The 22,764-nt window shown below is 42.9% G+C and overlaps 1 protein-coding gene across 1 annotated transcript in view; it reads right to left on the bottom strand.

The window, feature by feature from the left end:
* KLHL14 (kelch like family member 14) overlaps nt 1-20,957 on the bottom strand; it is a 98,180-nt gene extending 77,223 nt beyond the window's left edge. Inside the window, exon 1 of the mRNA XM_065890292.1 lies at nt 20,029-20,957. Coding sequence (XP_065746364.1) covers nt 20,029-20,957 — 929 coding nt within the window. The remainder of the gene's footprint in view (nt 1-20,028) is intronic.
* Nucleotides 20,958-22,764: the final 1,807 nt, after the last annotated feature.

Genomic DNA, 22,764 nt, shown 5'->3' with positions numbered 1-22,764 from the left:
CAATTTCACATCTGGTGGTACAGCAGTGGTGTTTGGTAGTGATCCGGAGGCAGGGAAATTCGGGAAGATGTAAAGCCCTGGGGATTCACAGAGACAAAGACAGGTTTTGGATTTCCACAGGCCTTTGGATTGAAGGGGTTTGCAACAATTTTACCAGATCTTTACCAGAACTGAAAAGCCACCAGCTGACATCTGAGTTGCATATGGAAAATATGTATGTAGTTCCCATAGTAATCAATCGATAAATGACAATGATTATTATTATGCATAGTTATTAAGCTTACAAAGCACTCACTTGAAAATCCATCTTTGGAATTTTGGCAGTTTCTTTTATTGTTTAGAAGCCTCTTCAGGTACCATAGGTGCACTGTTTATAAACAGTCAGAATATTTACTGCACAAGCAAGTTTAACAAAAATATAAAACCACTGGGCTTCCTTCAATGGCATTGGTCTAGATCTCGTTCATAAATTCAACCTACTCATTCTTGGCTGCCATCTCTCTCTGTTAAGGAAGTCCCCAAACCTTATGATATCCAACTCTCCAAACTGTATGGTAATCTTGACTCTTCTCTCATTTTCCTGCTATAGTCAATGTTGTACCAAATCCTATGGATTCTAGAGCTGTAACATGTACACACTGCTATATTTAAAACAGATAGTCAACAAGGACCTACTGTATAGCACAGGGAACTCTGCTCAGTATTCTGTAACAACCTAATTAGGAAAAGAATTTGAAGAAGAATAGATACATGTATATGTATAACTGAATCACTCTGTTGTACACCTGAACCTAACACAACATTGTTAATCAACTATACTCCAAAATAAAAAATATATATCTCTTCATTTCAACCGAACTGCCAGTAGCCTGATTCAGCTGGGTTGACTTTCTCTTGAGCTGTTGTAATAGTGATGTCCTTGCTTTGTGAGCTTCTGCTCCCATCTAATTTACCCTACATGCTTTGTCAAATGAATTTCAGCAAAGCCTGACATTAATGATGGATTACTTCGGTCCTCTTTTTATAAACTATCAAAGAATTCCCCATTACTTATCCTCGATAAAATGCACATATCCTCTACATTATAGCCTCCCTTTTCTCTCTTTGTCTCTCTCTCTCTCTCTCTCTCTCTCTCTCTGTCTCTCTCAAACAGTCTCTCTCTCTTTCTCTGTCATAGGTTATTGCCTTGCTTGAGATTCTTTTCACGGATAAAACAGTTTCTGAGTTAAGATCTGAAAAACTTGAAAGAGCAATTTCAGATGGAAACTGCTTAGACCACGGGGGAAAAGTAAACAGAGAAAGATCCCAAATCAGTAGCCAGGAGGAGACTTTCCAGATCAGCTAGCCTTCCTTAAACTTCCAGCTAGAAGGGTACCCAAAAGTCGCCAGAGGAGAGCTGCTACCCCTTTCTTAAATTTTTCCAGAGAAGTAAACTCCCTGGAGAACTTGTTCCAGCTGATTTGCTGCTGTATTTAGTTGTTTTTTTTTTTTTATCATAGCTGTTCTTGGTAGTTACACAGCAGCTTTCATCAGAAGAGCCTTTAAATAGACCTGGTAATGCCTCTCTGAGGTAGGTAAACATAAAGTATCATTATCCCCATTTAACAGATGAAAGAATAGAGGAAAAAGGGTTTGGGCACCTTCCAGTGCCTCGGGATGGGTTTTATTTCTTCCATTTCACAGAGGAAATGTCTCTAGGGCTTTCGTACACAACCCTTCTGTGATTCTCAGGAATGGCTGAAAATGTCTTTGCTTCCGTCTTCTGACACTTTATCTCCCGCCAGGAGTTTGGCTGCGTGGTAACTGGAGAATGGTCAGTCATATACAGTATTTAGTTTTCCTAAAATGGGAGTAACTTTACGATTCGTTTGATCATAAAGACAACACAGGCTCACTGAGAAAAATTCTTGTTAAACACAAAAAGGACTTAGTACTACATAGGTACTCAGTAAATGCTTGTTGTAGGAATGAAGAAATGATGAATAAAAGAACGAACTGGTGAAAAGAGTCAAAGTCATTTGCAATCCCACTAATCCAGATATATGTCATTACAGATTCTCATCATCCTTTTTTTTTCCTCATCTGTTTTAAGGTCTAGTCAGTGGGTGTGGTGATGGGGGTGTCAAAAGGTAAAAGGGAAAGAGGAAAAGCCACGTTTCTGAACCAAAATGTGGAAGTGTCAGAGGGTGACATATTGGAGAACAGACAGTCTTGTTGATTAACCCCCAAATCTAACCTGCTACCTAGGATCAGAATGGGAGCTACCCACGATAGAGGGAAGTTTACCCAATTTCAGTTATTAGCACAATACAGGGCTTTAATGATCTTTGCCATATCCGTATATTATTTACTTTATATTTTATTTAAAACTGATCACTTTAAAATGCTTAATCCCTAGTGTGTTCTAGTCTTTCCCAATGGTGGCTGCTCTTTAGGACCATCTGGGAGAGCTTTTATAAAATATTTAGGGTCGGGGTGCCTCTCAGAGATTCTGATTTCATGATCTACTGTGGGACCCAGCATCGGTGTCTTTTAAAAATCTTTTTAAGTTTTCTGTGTGGTTCTAATATACAACCGGTATTGAGAATCATTGTTCCAGCAATTATATTTATGAATCATGGACTTCATGGGTTAACTGTGTTTTACCTCTAACACATGTTAAAATATAGTAATACCTAAGGATTAAAATAAATTTAAAAATGGCTTCTTGTGTACCATCTGAAATGGTCTCACATTCTACCAGTGGCAGGTAAACCATAGTTGAGGACACACTAGAGTAAATGGAAGAAACCAGGACTTTAAAATCTTGAACCCTAGTCACATTCTGAAAACCTGTGACTCTGAAAACCTAGTCAACATTCCAACTTGGCCCCTTCTTACAGGTTTGACCATGAGAAGCTCAACATGTTGAATGACTGGAGCTTTGCATGTTACAATTGTAGTGAACCATCTTCCCACTCCTTCACTTCTCACCCCAGCCCCCGTAGCACACTAGGACATTCTTCCACAATTCTTCACTGACACATACTGAACTCAGAATGTCACCGGGTCCTCCAGCATGCAGGTGGGGTAGTTTACTGATGTTTTTGCCACATTTCTCTGAACACCAAAGCTGTAGACTGGTTCATGATGGCAGAGGCAGATATGACAAAAGTGTCTTAAGGTCCTCATCTGAATCCATGAAATGTAAGCCTCCCCAAGGCTTAGTTCATAAGCCAGAATGGGTCTATCTTTATACTGTACATAGCATTTCACACTTCACTCCTTGTCCTTTGCTTCATGAGGAAAAATGGCTTCCAGCCACCTTTATACTCACTGCATTTCCACCCGCCCCCAACCTCCTAGATGAAAGCTTCCTTTGGTAACTAGAAGTAGTTGCATATCTTCTTTGCTTGATTACCTATATAATCTCTAATTCTAATACCTAGTACATAGTGACTTTCTGAGGAGCATGAATTGCAATGGGAATAGCATCTCATTAATCCTCCCTATTCCTGGGAGGAAGTTGTGTGGCAAGTATGACCTCTTCGACTAATCCTCCTGCCTCCAAGTGGGACTCGGGGTCTCCCTACTCACTAAAACAGATGCCACCCAACACGCTGGCAGGGACACCAATGTTTGTGTCATAGGAAAAAACTCAAGAGAGAAGTGGTTCTGCGCAGCCTGTCACCAAGGAGCTATTCAAGCTCTGTGTAGCCTAGTGATGAAAAGCGATAAAGCATCACTCTCATGCCAGTGATGGACGCCTAAGTAATGCCTGCGTTTAAACCCCTAATAAAGGCCAATTATTAGACTACGTTGCCTCTTGAGAACCAATCTCATTACTGAGACTTCTCTCTCTCTCCCTCCCATCTGGCCGCCTTTCTGAAGAGAAAAGAGTGACTTCCTGACCTGGGGAAATGTTGGTACCTGCTGCACAAGACAAAGTGCAGAAAGACACAAGATCACATGATGACGCTGAAAATCCAAGTTCAGGATGTTACATACCTCCCGCTGAAATTACTTGTATCTGACAGTTCCAGACCTAACAGTAAAAATGAATCTTTAACAAAATAGAAGTTCAGCCATTCAGGATGAGCGGACAATGGGCTGACTGACACCTCACGGGTCTAGAGACTGATTTTATCCATTCCTCTAACTCCAGGGAAAGATTTCTCATGGGGAAAGTAGGAAGCTCGTACTGAGTAACAGGAGCCAGCCTCCCGCCAGGCAGGCTGTTGCCAGTTGGAGCATCACTGCAGGAGTGGTCATGCAGAGAGACAGGGAGAAAAGTTAGTTGGTAACTGAACCTATCACCCCATGCTTCTCTTGGGATATTCACGGCAATAAATAGGTATCCATTTTCAAAAAAAGGGAGTTGTAACTGATACCCTCTACATGGGCCCAGAATTTATTTTTAGGGGAAAAATAATGTTATGAAATCATCCTGGGATTAAGATAAATGAAAGTTATCCTTATTTTGGGGTAGAGAAGCCGTGAGGGACTGAGGCAGGCCTGGGGTGTGAGATGTGGAGACGATGAGGTGTGGCTTGTGGGATCCAGCTTAGGGACACCCCACTGTGGTGGGTGAAATAGGAATTTCTTATCTTCCTCTTCTTTTCCTCTCCCTCCCTGTGGGGAGCCTGTTCTTTGCTGCTTCACCAACCCTGGAGGGGCTAAGTGATAAAGGAAACCCTGGCTCGAGGGCTCTGCAGGATCTGGGAGGCTCTCCAACATACCCCCAGGAAGGGGAATTTGCAGAAGCCTCTGAGACTCACCGATCAGCCAATCCCTGACACTGTCCTTTACAATCATCAGATCTCTGACGGGCAGAAACAAATTATTCTGGGAAAATACACCACATTCTCTGAAGCTGAATTGTGGACTCTATACTGTGTGGCTTGAATTATCCTGAAAATTCTCTAGCACAGTAGGTACCCAAATTTCATCATCCAGAAACATATCCCCTAGAGTCCGGTAATTCCAATAACTTTCCCTAAGACTCATTTCCCTTTTTCTCATGTCAGTGAATCTGATTTCTTTTAATTTTCAACAAATTTTCCTTAAACTTATCTTCCAGTAAATCGCAATCAGTATTTTCTTCCATCGTCCATAGATACGTAGCAAATTGGAAAACAGAAGCATCTGTTTAGTCTTGTGATTTTCACAGTGTGGTCCCAAAATCACCCAGGAAGTTGCTAAATATGCAGGTTCCTGGGTCCACGCTCCAGATCAATCCATTTAGAATCTCTGGGTAGGACTAGGGAAGATGTTTCAATAAAAAAGCTCTATGGTTGATTCTTCAAAGAACTACTGATCTATGGGCTTCCCTGCTGGCGCAGTGGTTGAGAGTCCACCTGCCGATGCAGGGGACACGGGTTCGTGCCCCGGTCCGGGAAGATCCCACATGCTGCGGAGCGGCTGGGCCCGTGAGCCATGGCCGCTGAGCCTGCGCGTCTGGAGCCTGTGCTCTGCAATGGTAGAGGCCACAACAGTGAGAGGCCCGCGTACCACAAAAAAAAAAAACTACTGATCTAGGCAAGATTTTAGGGGGCTGAGGAAAACAGATCTGTACTTTTTTTTTCTCTTTTAGGTTTGTATTATTGGAGGATCTATCAACACATTGCTGACTTAGATAATTGCTCATCTGCCTAGATAATTTTGCCTGTATAGACCTAGTTGAAAAGCAACATTTCAGTTAGTGCCTCGAACCTGTTTTATAATTCCTTCTGTTCTATTCTTAGCCCTTGTTTTGGACTGAATGGTGTTGCCTCCAAATTCTTATGTTGAAGCCCTAACTCCCAATGTGACTGTGTTTGGAGATAAGGCTTTTAGGAGGTAGTTAAGGTGAAATGAGGTCATAAGGGTGGGGCCCACATCTAATAGAGCTGGTGTCCTTATAAGAAGAGGAAGAGACACCAGAGTTTCCCTTCTTCTTCTCCCCACCCCACCCCCCAGCTCTGCATACAGAGGACAGGCCATGTGAGCACACAGTGAGAAGGCAGCTGTCTGAAAACCAGGAAGAGAGCCCTCACCAGAAACCAGCCCTGCTGGATCTTCATCTTGGACTTCCAGCCTCTAGAACTGTGAGAAAACAAATTTCAGTTGTTTAAGTTACCTAGTCCATATTTATTCTGTTATGGCAGCTCGAGTGGACTAATACAGTCCTTAACAGAACTAACCAGCCAACAGAAACACAGGGCAGAATGATGCCAATGGCTCTCACACTCGTTTTTGGGAACTGACACTTGAGAAGGAGACTTCAATGGTCAAAACCTGCACGACTGCTTTAAGAAAGGATCGTCTTAATTTCACCACACAACAGCTGTATTTTATAGCAGCCAACCTCACCGTATGGAGAATTTGGAATATGGGAGGCAGACTCCTTATCTCCTCCTCTGCTTGGTGCTCGCCTACTTACATATGCAGTAAATGTTAATGGTTAACAATGTTCCAATGAAGGCAGGGCGACCAGGAGGGATAAGAACAGATATGGATAAAGGAGAGAAGTGATTCCCATAAGCTTTTGTGGCAGACTCTAATTAGTGTCTGTGAAGCTATAGACATACATTTCTTTGTGCTTTCAGACATTTCAAACGTTTCTCATGCTCTGAGATTCTAAAGTTTCCTTGCCATAAAAAATGGGAGGCACTCTCCACAAAAATCTTTCTGAGGTGAGATTATTCTTTCTAGGTCAAAAAGACTATCGTGTTCTGGAACCTGGGCTCTCAGTTTGACTAGGCTGATGCGAGACTTGAGGGGCTTCTTCCTGTACAGGGGGTGCCCCTTCCTTGGAATGGATTTTTGCTTGCCGCTGGTTTTGTTTGCTGCTTCCTAACTCTGGAGCAATCACAGATCTTGAGTTTGAGTGCAACAAAGTGGTGTTTAACTATTTCAGTTTTGCTTTGTCTGCTTTCTCTTTCCAAATTTTGAATATAAGAATGTCTGAGGGCTTCCCTGGTGGCGCAGTGGTTGAGAGTCTGCCTGCCGATGCAGGGGACATGGGTTCGTGCCCCGGTCCGGGAAGATCCCACATGCCACGGAGCGGCTGGGCCCATGAGCCATGGCCGCTGAGCCTGCGCGTCCGGAACCTGTGCTCCGCAATGGGAGAGGCCACAACAGTGAGAGGCTCGCGTACCGCAAAAAGTAAATAAATAAATAAAAATAATGTCTGAGTGACAGATGAAGTTTATTGGGCTTCTCAGGGTTCTGAACTGACTACCTTGAATTAGGTATCTTCTCTATAATTCTGCCAAGGGGAGAAGGTGCCTGCCTTCTAAACACACATAGTGACTAATTTAGGCAATTATCTGCTTACCTGGGATCTGTTGGTAGTGCTACTAAAACCTATGAAGTTATCGCATGCTTTTAATAACACTTGGTCCCTTTGAATAGCTAGATAAGAAATCCACATTAAAATTTCTACTGCTTTGCACTCAGATCTATGATGGTGGCCTCAAGTCTTCTTTGTCGTGTAATAGACATGTAACTCTTTTAACAGAAAGGAAGAATTTGATTGTTCAAAGAGATTCATAATCAAAATAGAAATTGTTCCATCTGGAAGCATAAACATTAAGCTTAGGAAATGATTTGCTGAACATTCTGCCACATTCATACACTCAAAGCAAGAGTTAGTGAAGTAACCTATGGGAATTCCTTGGCGGTCCAGTGGTTAGGGTTCCACGCTTCCACTGCTGTGGGCCTGGGTTCAATCCCTGGTCAGGGAACTAAGATCCCACATGCTGCATGATGCAGCCAAAAAGAAAATAAATGAATAAATTAAAAACTTAAAAAAAAAAAGAGTCAGTGAAGTAACCTAACCTACTAAGCGTAGTAAAAGTAATTTCTTGTCAAGAGCAGTCGATATTTTTTGTCCCTAAGGAAAATGGCAAGGACACTGTAGCAAAGGAAGACGAAACCAGACAAGTTATTCTCATGATGAATTTAGCTTTTCCATGTCAAAAACTGCCTTGGTGATACATATAGGGAAGCCCTCAGTTGAATGTCAGCCATGACTGAAAATCCTGGGCTGTGCTGTTTCCTGCTCAGCCCCACAAGGAACACTTTTGCATCCCTTTTCGAATAAGAGCATCTGTTTTTCAGGTTTTATTAAAAAATTTCTTCTTCTTCAGTGGTTTTTATGAGTCATCACTGTCTTGGCAGTCAAAGAATTTTACCTCATTTCCCTAAAATAATTATTGTATAAACATAGTTTGAATAAAACTTTCTGATGTGCCTTTAAGACAATGTAAATAAATAACTTGAGTAATAAATATTTTTTCTTTGAATAAAAGATTTGCTACACCAAGTGCAACTACCACTTGAGGAATATAATGCCTAAATCAACATAAAGCCAAAATAATCAAATGAAGAAGAAAACAAACATCAACCACAGATAGTTTCCTCTGCCACACTAAAAACCAAGAATTTTAATAAGACATATGTGCCTTATGAAAGTATCTAGAGAATTTTCCACTGTACACGTGCATGCATTTGATTTTCATTTTTGTCAAATGGAACACCCAATTCCTGCAGAAGGTGCCCCCAGCTGTGATCTAGGAACCATAAGAAGCCCTCTTAAAAATGCCAAAAAGACTCTTACGACTCAATAAGAAAAAGAAAATAACCAAACTAAAAAATGGCCAAAGGATTTGAAAAAAACTTTTCTCCAAAAAATATACAAGTGGTTAATAAACACACGAAAAGATGCTCGGCATGATTAGCCATTAGGGAAATGCAAATCACAGTGAGATAGCACTTTGCATCCATTAGGATGGCTACAGTCAAAAAGGCAGGTATTAAGTGTGGGTGCGGATGTGGAGAAATTGGAGCCTTTATACACTGCTAGTGAGAATGCAGTGCAGACGCTTTGGAAAACATTCTGACGGTTCCTCAAAAAGTTAAACACTTGTTCAGTGTTAACTGATACCATAAGACTCAGCAAATTCCACTCCTAGGTATGTATCTAAGAGAAATGAAAACATGTTCACACAAAAACTTGTAAATAAATGCTCATAGCAGCACTATTCATAAAAGCAAAAAGTGGAAACAGACCAAATGTCCATCCACTAATGGATAAAGTGTGGTTTATCCATACAATGGAATATTATTTAGCCATAAAAAGGAATGCAGTCCTGTTACATGCTACAACATAGATGAACTTTGAAAACTTATGCTACATGAAAGGAGCCAGCTCCAAAGACCATATATTGCATGATGCCATATTCCATATGAAATGTCCAGAATAAGAAAATCTATGGATTTATGGAGACAGAAAGTAGATTAGTGGTTGCCTACACCTGCAAGGGGCAGGGGCAGATGGGGGCTGATTGCTAATAGGTATGGGGTCTTTTTGGAGGGGGTGGTAAAAATGTTCTAAAATTAATTGTGGTGATGGTGGCAAACACTGTGAATATACTAAAGCTCCTTGGATTGTACACTTGAAATGGGTGAATTGTGTTGGATGTAAATTACACCTCAAAAAAGCTGTTCAACCTGAATCCACAAAGGCTTTTCTAACTTTTCCAGTTGCTGACATGGATAGAACAAGGGAATGGACCAGACTCAGGACTGGCCTCAGCTCTGTAGTTTACTCAAAGGTGGATAAAACGGACACTGTCAGCTAAACCTTATCACTATCAGAGCAGTACGTGGGACCCAGACTGTGAGAATCCGGCTCTAGAACGAACATCCTGTATGGAATTAGGAGTCCTAACCAGTGAACAGAAACGCAAATTGGATATCAACAGAACTATTCCTATAAGAATAAAAGCTATCAATGATTAAGTATGTACCGTCTGGTACTGTGTTAAGTACAGTACATACATTCTCCCAACATTCAGAATCGCCCTGATGAGGTGGGTATCATTATCTACATTTCAGAGGTAAGCGATCTGAAAAAAGATTAAGTAAACTCCCCAAAGACAGCCAGCTTTTAAGTGGTCAAGGTGGGATTTGACCTGCATCGGTCTGAATTTTAGGTCTTAATTACTATGCAATAGAACTGTTTAAGATAGTTGCACTATAACATAACACTTGTATCTGTACCTCCTATTATGTCATAGTCTCTTTCTCTCCATACCTATATCTCCTAGCTTTACTCTGTAGTCTGTACCTACAGATGTTATTCTGGAGTGAACCCTTGTGAAAACCTTAAGACAGGGAGTTTACAGGAATTGCCACTGACAGTAGTGGTACAGTTGTCATAGTAACCAATCCACCAAATTGGTCCCTGCTAGGAGGCTCACACTTCTGCCTCTATAACACACCAGTATTGGCTGGGATCCCTCACAGTATCCATGGCCCCCTGATAATGCATATGGGGTAGGAAGTGCTGAGGTCCTGGTGTGCGCATCCTAAAGCATTAAAGTTCTTCCTTCGAAGTTTCCCTCTCTGACTCACAGATTTTCCATTCCCTCTTCTAATCCTTTCCATTTGCCCAGGATGTTCCGGTGTGCTTGGATCTGAGGGGTGCTAAAAATCAGGGCCAGACAGAGTCTGCTGCTTTGTTCTAAGCAGGATTTACAAAATACGACTATTTTCTTTTTTGGCGAAAAACTGACCCTCCCAACCCAGTAACTCCTCACTCAGTGCCAGACTGAATCTTTGACTGTCCCGGCCCCACCCACACGCAAAATAGACCTTTAGCTGATAAAAACACCTCTCAGAAGCCACCGTACAGAAAATTTCAAGCTGGCAGACCGCAGTACGCAGTGTCTGGGGCTACGCACGCAGACACGCAAACACATCCGTCCCTCCGCATTTTTCAACGATGCCTCTACATTTTCAAGGACTCTTTTCTTTTCTAACCTAGGTCTTTCTCTCTTCGTCCTCCTCTCCATTTCACTGGCCTCGTCTGTCTTCAGAGGCACCTGAAGGCACATAAGGCAGGGAAGTGAAACCGACTGTAATTCTTCAGTTCACTTCTCTGCAGCCTCCAGTGAGCCAGTCTCCATACGGTGGCCCAGCTGAGCTCGGAGGAAGCTCCGGTCCCTGCGCAGGTGTAACTTACCAACCCGCTCGCAGGCGCTGTGGGAGCAGAGAGCCAGACGCGGACGCCAGAGGCTTTAAGAGCGGCAGCAAACCAAGCCCTACATCGAATGTATGAGATTAAAAAGAGGAGGGACTCTCCTCTGTGAAAGGAAGAAATGGAGACTCTTATACCTAAAAAGGCCATCATTTTCAGGAATGAAATATAAATTGCTGAGAGCAATGAAAAATTCTGATTCTCCCACTTCCTTCTGATGACCTTGTGTTCACCTTCAGGTCCCTCCAACTTCACTCTTAGGTCCTTAGAAGGCTGACTATTTCTGTGCTATCAGTGAAATCACAAATATGTTCAAGAATTTTCTAGATGGGCAAAAACGTATTCAGGTAACTTTGCTTAGTGTATCTTTTAAAATTAAAAAGAAATCAATTACAACTAGCACTTTCTGTTTGGAGTTTTTTCACGTTCTGAGCTGATCCTTACCAAAACCCCAGGAAGGTGAACTATAATTCTTAACCCATTTTACTGATTTGGGACTCAGCTAAAGTAGAGCTAAGATACACACTTATGTTTACAAATTCAAAGGCGGCAGTGTTTCCAATATAGTATTGATCATTTACTCATTTCAAGTATACAAGCACGCTGATTTTTCCATATGGAATTCATCCATGCAGTGGATAATCTTTGGCAAAGCCCACAACTTCTTCTATGATTTGGACAACCCTTCCTGCACAATCTCTAGCCACACACACCTCCTTTCAGCCCCTGGAAGGTACCGAACTCTTTGCCGCCTAGTGTTCGTGTACGTACTCCTCTCTCAGCTTATGCCTTTCCCACCTGCAGACCCTGCCTTCCCCCAGACCCACTACTCTGGATATCTCATCTCTCAAAGTTCATCTTAAACCTCTTCTGTAGAGAAAGAACTCTTCGGCCACTCCGACAAGGTTACAGCACTGTGTTATACCGTTTCCCAGCAAATGGCACTTTTCCAATCTATAGCATGTATTACCAGTGTGATTAATCTGTGTACTTATTTCTTTTTCCTTATACGGTAAACCACGTGAAGTCACGAATGTGTCTGTCTTCTTCACTCTGTATCTCAGAGCATAGCACAGAGTTTGGTGTGTTATACGTGTTCAGCATAAGTTTGGGTGATATTCCGTGGCAGAACTTCTTGTTAGTGGTAAATTCGACACATCATCCCAAATTCCCACCGTGGACGTGGCACGGCCATGGGCATGGGTTTAGAAAATCTGCCCAAGGTCATGAAGGTCCCCTCGTTTCTCAGGTCTGCTGCCAGCTCTAATTATACTGAGAATCAAGATTTACAAAGAATACAGTTACATTTTCATCTCCTCCTGTTGGCGTAACAGACTGCCCCTTTAAACCCTGATGCTTCTGAAGCTACTGCATTATCTAGCACAAGAACATAGAGTTATTTATAAAACATCTTAACTCAGATTACAAATATATAATTATTGAACTGAATCAAATTATAGGAGTGAAGGGCCCATGACTGACCATTTTTTGCTTGTTGAAAAATTTTTTCTTTTGAGGAAAAGAGGTTTTTTTTCCTTTTAGTGGAACTTTGTCCATAACTCTGCAAATTATATGTTCACTATGTAGTGACTTAAATGCTTCTTAATTTGTGCTTATTAGTTCAGCGAATATTGAGCGTCTACTCTCCAAACTCTAGAATTTTCTTGCCCGTCCTCCTTTACTACTAGTTCTCTTTTTCTTTCTTTTTCAGATGGTTTATATCTTAATAATTTCTTTGATTTCCCATATTTCCTTGCATTTTTGTTACTGCCATTTTTTCTTTTTACTTCCCGTTGATTTATTTTCTCTCTATCACAAATATTTGCTATTTTCATTTCCCAACTACCATAAGCTTTCTCTAGTGCCTTTCTGCTTTACTTCTAATGCTGCAAATAGTTCTAACCTGATTGTCATTAATGCTTGCGAGTAAATAAGCTCTTTTGATATTTACAGTAAAATAGACATACTCACTATATGTTACAACCGAGAGTCCTTCCCCTGGTTAACTCACTGTCCTGCCCATATCATAACAGTGCTTATTTGTTTGGTTTTTTTAAGAGAAATCATTAGTAATTCATGCATCAAGAATTAACTTGGATGTTGATGGAAATGACATAGCACTGAATATATTTTCTGAAATTCCAAATGAATGACAGAAGGCATAAACACTACAGTGTAGCGAATGTTAAAATGATTTTCTTTTTTTTTTTTTTTTTTTTTTTTGCAGTACGCGGGCCTCTCATTGCTGTGGCCTCTCCCATTGCGGAGCACAGGCTCCGGACGCGCAGGCTCAGCAGCCATGGCTCACGGGCCCAGCCGCTCCGCAGCATGTGGGAGCTTCCCGGACCGGGGCACGAACCCGTGTTCCCTGCATCAGCAGGCAGACTCTCAACCACTGCGCCACCAGGGAAGCCCCTAAAATGATTTTCTTGAAACAAAAGATAAGCAGAATAAATTTTCAATTAGACTAATCTTATTTTCTGTTATTAAAACATACGAGTATTTTTATAATTCTGGCTTCTACCTGTTGTATTTATCACCTGTAAGTATCACCAATGTGAAGAGCTTTCTCTTGTCTTCACAGAAACAAAGCTGATAGCTTCTCTAGGACTCCAGTGCACAGAAATCTAGGGGGCTGGGGGCAATCTCTTGGTTCCAATACAAGCTCCAAGGCTTTGTCTTGGTTTGTTTTATTTTCACAATTATTTTTCAAAGTTAAGCTGAAAAGTTTTTATTTTTATTGATTTATTTAAAACACATTGGCTCATCTTATTTTTAGTAAGTCAGTATCATAGTGATAATCTCAGCAATCTCATTATTTAGCCCCTTAATCTCAGAACTAATAATTGAGTATGGTAGACCAGTAGGAAAAAAATCTGGGCTTTCTACTGTCTTCCTCTCACTCTTCTTCATTGGTTGGGTGGTTTGAAGATGTGTTAGAGGGTTGGAACTTTTAATCACTACTGTGCTGTGGTAAAACAAAGATATGGGAGGTGTAGATTGGAGTTTGCTTTTCATAGAGGCCATATTTACCATATGCACTCATAATAAGAGACTATTCTTCAGATGATGACAATTGACTCCCAACTCAACATTATTCAGATAATTGGACAACTTATTTTCTCTGAGCCTCAACTGTCTAATGTGTTAAAAGATTGAAAGGATTAGAAAGAATGTAAGTACTCTGTCAAGCTCACTCATGGTAGGTGCTCAATTAGTGATAGGTACCATTATTACTGGCAAACAGCAGTTGTGTGCGTGTATGTGTGTGTGTATGTAATCATCTTTAAAATTACCTCCATTTTCATCTTTCATTGGCTTTGTCAATTCACAAGAAACTGAAACAAATCCTAAGTGTCCACCACAATTATATTTAAGACCAATACGCATTCATACTGAACTCACACTCTGGGGTCAAGTCCAGGCACTTGATCCAGTCGGGGAGATAGACACATAAGCCAAACCTACAGCAGCACACACGCTCCTCCAGAGGTTACCCACTTTGGAGAAGGCAGGGAGGTTCTATAGACATACTCAATCCAGATGATGCACTCAGAAGTCAGGAATCCTGCCAAGAATGCCCTTTGATCATAGCAGCTGGAGATACAGGTTGGCATTTAGAAGAATAATTGGTCACATGTTCATTCATATGCCTAGATTCATTTATTCGATATGTACATGTCAGTCTCAGAAAGCAGTGTGTTAAATGTACCTGGCTCCTCTACTTTCCTCCTGGAAATCATTAAAATACCATATCAATGATATTAAAGCCTATTTTGAATAATGACCAATCTATGTTAGTTGGTTCTATATCCAGTATGTTAGAAAAAAATGAGCAATGCATTCACTCTTTTAATTAATCACCATTTACCTTCCTGGGGTTGCTATTCAAATTCTTAAGTCTTACTACAGAAAGTTGAAATTTTAACTTAGCATGATAGAATTATTTAGATTTGAATTCCTTCCAAACAGAAGCAAGAACACCAGAGGGATTCTTTCCACTAGAATAAGGGCAAAGTTTTGTGTCCATTTTGTTCACTGATGTATCCCAAGTGCCTAAAATGGGTTTTGGCAAACTATGACTCACAGAACAAATCCAGCTTGCCTCCTGTTTTTATACAGCACCCCCCCAACACAAAATGGTTTTTAGATTTTCAAATGATGGAAAAGAATCAAAAGAAGAATCATATTTCATAACATGTGAAAATTACATGAAATTTCAATGCTCACAAATGAAGTTTTATTGTAACGTAGCCATGCTCATTCATTTACATATTGTCCGTGGCTGTGTTTGTGCTACCAAGGAAGAGTGAAGTAGCTGCAACAGAGTTAGTGTGACCCTGAAGCCAAGTATAATTACTATTTGACCTTTTACAGAAACAAAAAAGCTGACCTTTGGTCCAGAATAATACATGTCCTTAACTTCTTTTAAAGTCAGATACATTAAAAGTTAACCCTCACAAATGTCTTTCCAAAAAGGAAGTCTTAAACCTACATATAACTCTAGGGTCAATCACCAGATTATATGACAGAATAGAGAGGCTCATAGTAAGAAGCAGAACACCATGGATGAGAACAAGGACCCAAGAGCCACAACTGCTTGGGCTCAGACTTGGGCTCTACCACTTACCAGCTGTGCAGCCATGGGCAAAATGCTTAACTTCTCTGTACGTCAGTTTTTCTATGCATAAAATGAAACAAATGATGGTACCCATCCCTTAGGGTTATTATGAGCATTAAATAACTTAATATTTGTAAAAGGCTTAGAATATCACCTGGTATGAAGTAACTGTTGTAAGTAAGGTAACATTTTTCACTGTATTTTTAATATAAGAAAGTTGAGATACTTAGAAATTAGCTAAGGTAATGAGTGAGCCTCAATGTGTTCATAAGTATGGGGAAAAAAAACAAAGATGAGTTAAAATTTGAACATGTCCACTATTGTCAGTAAGTCCTCCGAGCCAATGCAATGCACTAATATCTACTCTAATTGCTTTTTGATTGTAGGATATAACTATTTGGCTTCCATATCTGTGATATAATTTTGTAATCAATGGTCCTGTTTTAGATAATAAACAAATTGTATTCTGAATGGTTGATATGGTTTCTGATACAAAATCTAACTACCTAACAAGTTCTTATCTGAGGGTATCAAATTGACATAAAGGGAAATCACAATTTAGAGGATGCATGGACACAAGATTAGTTTGCTTTGTTAAGGTTGTTATTCAGGTCTTAGGAAGGGAATCAATAGAAAATATTGTCCTACATTTAAAGAAACATTTTCTAAGCACCAAAACCAGGAATCAAAACTGTGCCTTAAGGAATTCTAATGGCTTTTTAATCATTGCAAGTCATTTTAGCAAATAGATAATTAGTATTTCTGATGTTTAAATAGATTTTTATATTAATTTATATGAAATCTTTAAATAGACTGTTTTGCAGAAAGTGAAATCTTTATAAGGTAGCCTTTTATCATCTATAAAATATAATCTCTTCAAAATTACACTTCAATACAGGCCTGTATACAGGACTGTAATAGCTGGTGATTAAATATTTTAAAAATATAATTATTTTTATGAACGCTTTTCTATTACAGGTGTTCTCCTGGAGGAGGTTCAATGGACTTTTGTTATGTGCAATAGTAACATAGGTCGAAGAACTTTTGGTAAAATGTAACACTGAGGCTTTCTTATTTTATAATTTTAGTGCCTTCAACTTTCACTAAACATTTATTTAACTGTTACATTGTGGGAGGTGCAATGAAAATGTAAAAGAGAAGTTAATTAAGCCAGTCCAATTTGACTTATTTGGGACAATTACTAAATTATGCATAAAAATTTTAAAAATACAAATAAAAAAACTTTTTGGGTTACTTAAGCTAAACTTATACTACAAGTCTTTTGATATTTACTTTTTAATGCACTAAATGTTGCATGTCATGTCACTCTATTAAATTTTTTTGCTTTAGAAGCCTTTAATAATGACTTTCCCAGAAACTTTTTCAAAACTTATGTCTTAAGTGTCCCATTTCTTGCAATAAAGCAATATGAAAATAAGAAATAAGACTTCAAAATATTTTAATTTTTGTCCATCCAGGTCCTGTGGTCTTAAATTAGTTATGTATATACTTTAATATAAGATAATAAGTCTATTATTTTTAATATCCTTAATGCTTAGTTTGCTAAAATAAAATGTGAATCTGAGTATAAATGTCATAATCAGAAAAACTAAGCAACTAGGATAAAAAAATTAATTTGCATATTTATAAAGCCTCTACGCTTGGTTTGCTTTATTTTTCTAGACTTAATAAAAATTCAAAATTACTCAATAATTTAAAAAAATATTTAAAATATTGTTATTATATTAATAGTCCTACATTCTATAGATAACATGTATTCTTAAACAAGTAAATTCCTTCTGAAGTTATTCTATATGCTTGTATTTTGAACTTATTCCAACAGACTGGCCAATTTAAATTTTCCCACTCCTCCTCTGAATTTGAGGAACTCTTTCATATTTAGACTACAGGTGGATAAAAAGTAATAAATACAATGCCCTTCCATTCAATTGTCTTCAATAAAAGTGATGCAATTTCAAAAACAATTGTTTAACACACTTATCCCTCTGTTAGACTACATGTAAGACTGAGAGAACATTTTTATATTGCTCTGATGCTATAACAAATGGGCTGATATCATACTATTGGTTGCAACTTACAACATTTTTGTCTACATTTAAGTTAAGATCTTGGTGGTTATTCTTGCATTCTTTCTGTGAATTAAAATTAGAATAATGTAATTAGTCCCTGAAATTAAAATGCTTCAGTTACTAATAATGGAACAAAGTCTAAATTATATTACTTTGAGATCAACAATAGGTTCACATGAACTATTTTCCGTATCTTCCGCTTTTAAAGGAAAATACAGTTTTCTTCCTATGGCAGAAGTATCAGATTCTTGCAGCATCCATGACACTTGTAAGAATTCAGTGGTCAGACGCCACTACATATCCTTCAAATGATATGGCCCAGTGAAGCTGGACGGTGTCGTCACGGAGCCAGGCATCCTAGTATCTCAGCCATCCACCAGGACAGAGCCAGCAGGCCCCAGCTGGCATGCTAAATCCAGACTAAGGTGGGAAATGGATTTTGCATTTTGAAAGTCAACTCTTCCAACACTGAAACCTAGGACATATTTATCAGGTAAAAGTGCAATGAGGACTTCAAGCTTATTTATTGGATCAAATTTATAATGCTTATTTCCCCAAATTACTCTTAGAACAAGTTAAATCTTAATTTTATTACCCTTCTGGGTTTCTGAATTTATACTAGATTGTACATTTAAAAAATATGAATAAATGTATGTTCAGGACTATAACTTAACAGTATGATACATGCTAAGTTAAGTATATTTGTAACTCACAAAAGTTAAAATAACAGAATATTGATCACCAGTGTTCCTTGGTGTGGTAACATTTGCCTGTCACATTAAGCTTACCATCTTGATTTTTAGGCAAATTGGAACTCTTACAAAACAAAAATACATTCCATGTTATTGTCGCTTGGACTCCTGTGTTCACTATTCAATCACATGAGTTTGGATCCTCGTTTGTGTTATTGTCTTAACTCTCATGTTCTGACACTACAATTCATTTCTTGAAAATAGTAGAAAGATCAACTTACAAGATTTCTAAGTTCAAGATTTCCCATGCCTCCCGTGGGCCTCACCTGAATACAAGTGCTCCCTAAACAACTGTAGAGAATATCTTCCAGTTTCCTAAAAGTTCAGTTACCTAGGTCTGGTAGAAACATCATGATGGAAAAAATAAACATTTAATTCCATAAGGCTGCAGAAAGTGGACCCCATGTTTAGGACATCGTTCTGAGTGGGAAAAGGCCATGGTGGATTCTTAAACCATGTACTTTCTAACATAGCACTTAGGTGGATTAGACTGGGATAGCCTGGCATCTGGAATCATGATGCTTTATCATGAGAAACTGAGAAGATACTGCTTCTCTTTTCTAAAAAGAGAAAGCAACCCTCTGCTAGGGCTCATTAAAAACGGCATTTAAAATTGGAGCCAATAAAACATGATTGCCAATTCCAACAGTCTTTTTTTTTTTTTAATCTCAGCAGCATTTTTCAAAGGCATTGTTTCTCTCTCAACTTTGACAGGAAATCCCACGTTCAATACACACAGGGGACACATTCCAAATAGCAGCAACAACAACAATAACAACTCTCCAACTTCTTTGTGACTTCAGAGCAGGCGTACAGACCTAACTGCAGCTAGATGACCTTCCCCTACTCTCAGTTTTCAACTGTGCTTCCCTCTGACATGGGAACTACTAGGCAGGATTCACTCTGACATCCCGAATGCTCTTGCTTTGCTGTAAGGAAAGGTTTTGCTTTTTCATAAGATAGAAAAGTTTGCCTGGGTATGGGATGCCAGAATTTCTAACAGCGACCCTAAAAGACAAAGCCTTTCAGAGCTCTGAGCAAACCCCAGTCGCTGAAAAACAGAAAATAACTTGAGTGTCAGAATGAATGAAAGCTTTCCTCCTCGAGCATCGCCTGGCACTTCTGCTTGCCCAAGGCAGGAAAGAGGGGGACTGGGGTGGGGACTTCTCATCACAGAACCCTTTTTCTTAAGTAAGCATATTTTGAGATGTAGAGGGAAGCCTGGATAAAAAGGGCTCCAAAGCTGTACTTCTAACTGCCTGGCCTTTGACCCCACCTGCCTGTCAGTTTCAGCCCGCAAGTCCCACATCTCGGGCTCTGGGGATATTGAGAACGTGGGCTTTCTAGAGCTCGGGGATGCTGTGAGGCCAGTTTCCTGTTGACCTTTCAGGGACTCTGAAATCAACTTTCCCCACACAGTCTGAATTGTTTGTTTTCGTTTGTTTTCAGCCTGCCTGAGCCTCCCGCCCAGCCCACCCCTATCCTCCTCCTGCCTGCCCCCTCCCCTCCCTCCGGCCTCTCGCCTCCCCCCCCCCCCCTCCCCGCTTTGTTGTCTCATACCTGCTGGCCAGGCTCTGCCTGCAGTGCTGCCTGAAGGGCATCAGGTGGTAGTTCATGGCGTCCAGCAGCAGCTTCTGGCAGACCGGGTCGGTGCGCATGAAATCCACTGACTGGACCCGCTCCACCAGCTCGGGGGCCGGGATGAGAGCGAAGCGGAGGCGCTTCATGAGGTCGGGCGCGTACTGCATGCGGGTCTCGCGGTCGTGCTCCAGCCACAGCACGGACATCTGGAAGAGCGCCAGCTCCGACTCCACGGGGGGCGGCAGCGAGTCCAGCAGGGCGCGCATCTCCTCGAAGTTGAGCAGCAGCACATCCTCCACCAGGTACTTGTTGGCCAGCTTCTTGGTCTCCTCCAGGCCGTGCAGTGCGGCGATCTTGCACACTTGCTTGTAGTTCTGCACCGAGATCTGGTCGTTGAGGAACTGCACGCAGAGCTTGGTGACCTGGGGGATGTGCAAGATCTTGCTGACCGACAGCACCTCCTCCACCGTGTCCAGGGAGAGGGTCACGTTGGCCGTGTAGAGGTACTCGAGCACCAGGCGCAGCCCGATGGACGAGCAGCCCTGCAGCACCAGGTTGTTGATGGCCCGAGGACTGGTCAGCAGCTTGTCGTCGGGGGAGGAGGAAGGAGTCCCCGGCTCCTCCTGCGGCGGCGGCGGCTGTTGCTGCGGCGGCTGCTGGTCCTTGGGGGGCCCCAGACCGTCCTGGCCGCCGACCCCTCCCCCGAGAGGGGGGTGACTGGAGAAAAGCGATCGGAAGTACTGCGAGCAGGAGGCCAGCACGGCCTTGTGGCAGTGGAACTGCTGGCCCTGGGCCGTCAGGGTCACGTCGCAAAACAGCTGCTTCCTCCACAGCAGATTGAGGCCGTGCAGCAGGTTGTCGCTGTGGCTGGGGTCGAAGGTGGAGGTCCGGTCCCCGGATCTGGACATGGCGAGCTGACTCGGCGCACCTGGCTTTAAACCCTCCTCCGACCTGGCAGACAGGGGTGGGGGATGGGAGGGAGGGGAGAAGGGTAGTGGAGGGGGTGGGGTGTGGTCGGCGTGGGGACGGGTGTGGAGGGGAGGGGAGGGGAGGGCGAAGAACCACAATCAGTGCTCAGCTTGGCCTCCGGACCCCGACCCTCGGAGGAGGTCTGAAGGCGCTGGATCCGTGAGCGCCACCAGAAGGGGCCCTGTCTGGGGTCCGGGCGCCCGTTCTGCTCCCTACTACGCCTCCCGCCACCGCCCACACACTTCGTCCCCCACTTTCCTAAAACCACCCGGGCTCGGCTCTTGGCAGCGACAGCGGTGGCAGCAGCGACGGCAAAGTGGCGGCTGAGGCCGAGACACCCCGTGGGCTCGTGTCCATGCCCGGTCGGGGCGGGGAGAGGCCGGGGAGTGGGGAGCCGGGGGGTGGCCCGAGAGCGCAGAGGCGACCGTCGTTGGAGCTTCCAGGTCAACTCGCGCCCGCAGCTTTGCTTTTCGCAGTTGGTCCAGTTTTGGGGGGTGGGAACGGGGACACGACAGGCGTGCGGGCGGGCAATACTTAGCCCTCCAAAAGCTGGGGACCCCTTCGATTAGCCGTGCTGCCCCGAGAAACTCCTAGACTAATAGTCTGAGGGAGCAGATAAAGCCCTTTCTTCTCCCGGGAAAGTGCAGCGGAGCGCGGTGAGGACCAGCTCAGTGGACTAGGCAGAGGCGGGAGCTGTCCTTATCAATTCTAGCTCATTTCCCTCACCCCGGCCCTGCCTGCTTCCCTGCTTCGCAAACTGTTGGCTTCCCAGTCACCACTCAGTTTTGCTAATTTTCCAGAGACGCCTTTAAACCTGGCAGGAGAATCCCTCCAGCCCCAGACCCCCTCTCCCCCGCCTTCCCCCACCTCCTGCATTTCAAAGCGCGGAAGTTCGGGCGTGTACCTCCCCTTCCCCCGCGGGGCGGCACCGAGGAAGATGAGGAGGAAGGCAGTGGAGCTACTGGGGTGGATTTAGAGCAAGAGCCGGGAGGCCCGGTGGGATTCGTGTGGACGGTTCTCCCTGCCAGGCACTGGGCGCAGTGGCTTTAACTCCTGTAACTATGAGAAGTTCAAGTGAACCGTCAGGTGTTGGGGGAGGGGCTGGGGGCTATCCGATGGGGGGGGGCGCGCAGTTCGGCGCGGGATCTCTGGATCCAGCGTTGCCGCCGAAGCCGCAGCTTCCTTCAGAGCCCCTCAGCACAGCCCCCCCCCCTCCCGAGCCCCACAACTCGGGCACCCCGACCCCCCCGGCCCTGGAACTACTTGTGCAAAAAGTCTGAGCCGCCCGCATCCAGGCGGAGAAGGGCAGGATGGGGTGGGGGGCGCGGCGAGATCGATGCGCCAGGTCCTTAACGTGTAATTTGCACCTTCTAGGGCTGAGCAGAAAGGGACCCTTTGCCCACACCCGGCGCGCGCGCCCGCCAGCCCAGGAGAACCGCTGCCGCCGCCGCCGCCGCCGCCGCCGCCGCCGCCGCCCGGCTCAGAGGGATCCCGCCGGACCTGCGCCTTCCACTGCGGCTCACTCTGCCCTGCCTGGCGCCAGTCCTGGATCGCCGGCTTCCTATTTCCACCGGACTGGGCTCCTCTCGACTCACTTTATCATCCCGTTCCAGGTGGACCCTAATCTCCCGCGAGCTCCCTCCCCCGGCAGCATTCGCCACCCCCCCCCCGCCCCCAAAGCTCTGGCTCTCCTGAAACATCTCCCAGAGTCTCTCCCTTTAAGTGGACTCGGTCATACCTCCCTCT

Source organism: Phocoena phocoena, chromosome 13 (genome assembly GCF_963924675.1).
Source record: "Phocoena phocoena chromosome 13, mPhoPho1.1, whole genome shotgun sequence".
NCBI classification, from domain to species: domain Eukaryota; kingdom Metazoa; phylum Chordata; class Mammalia; order Artiodactyla; family Phocoenidae; genus Phocoena; species Phocoena phocoena.
This window is presented reverse-complemented; position numbering and strand designations above follow the sequence as displayed.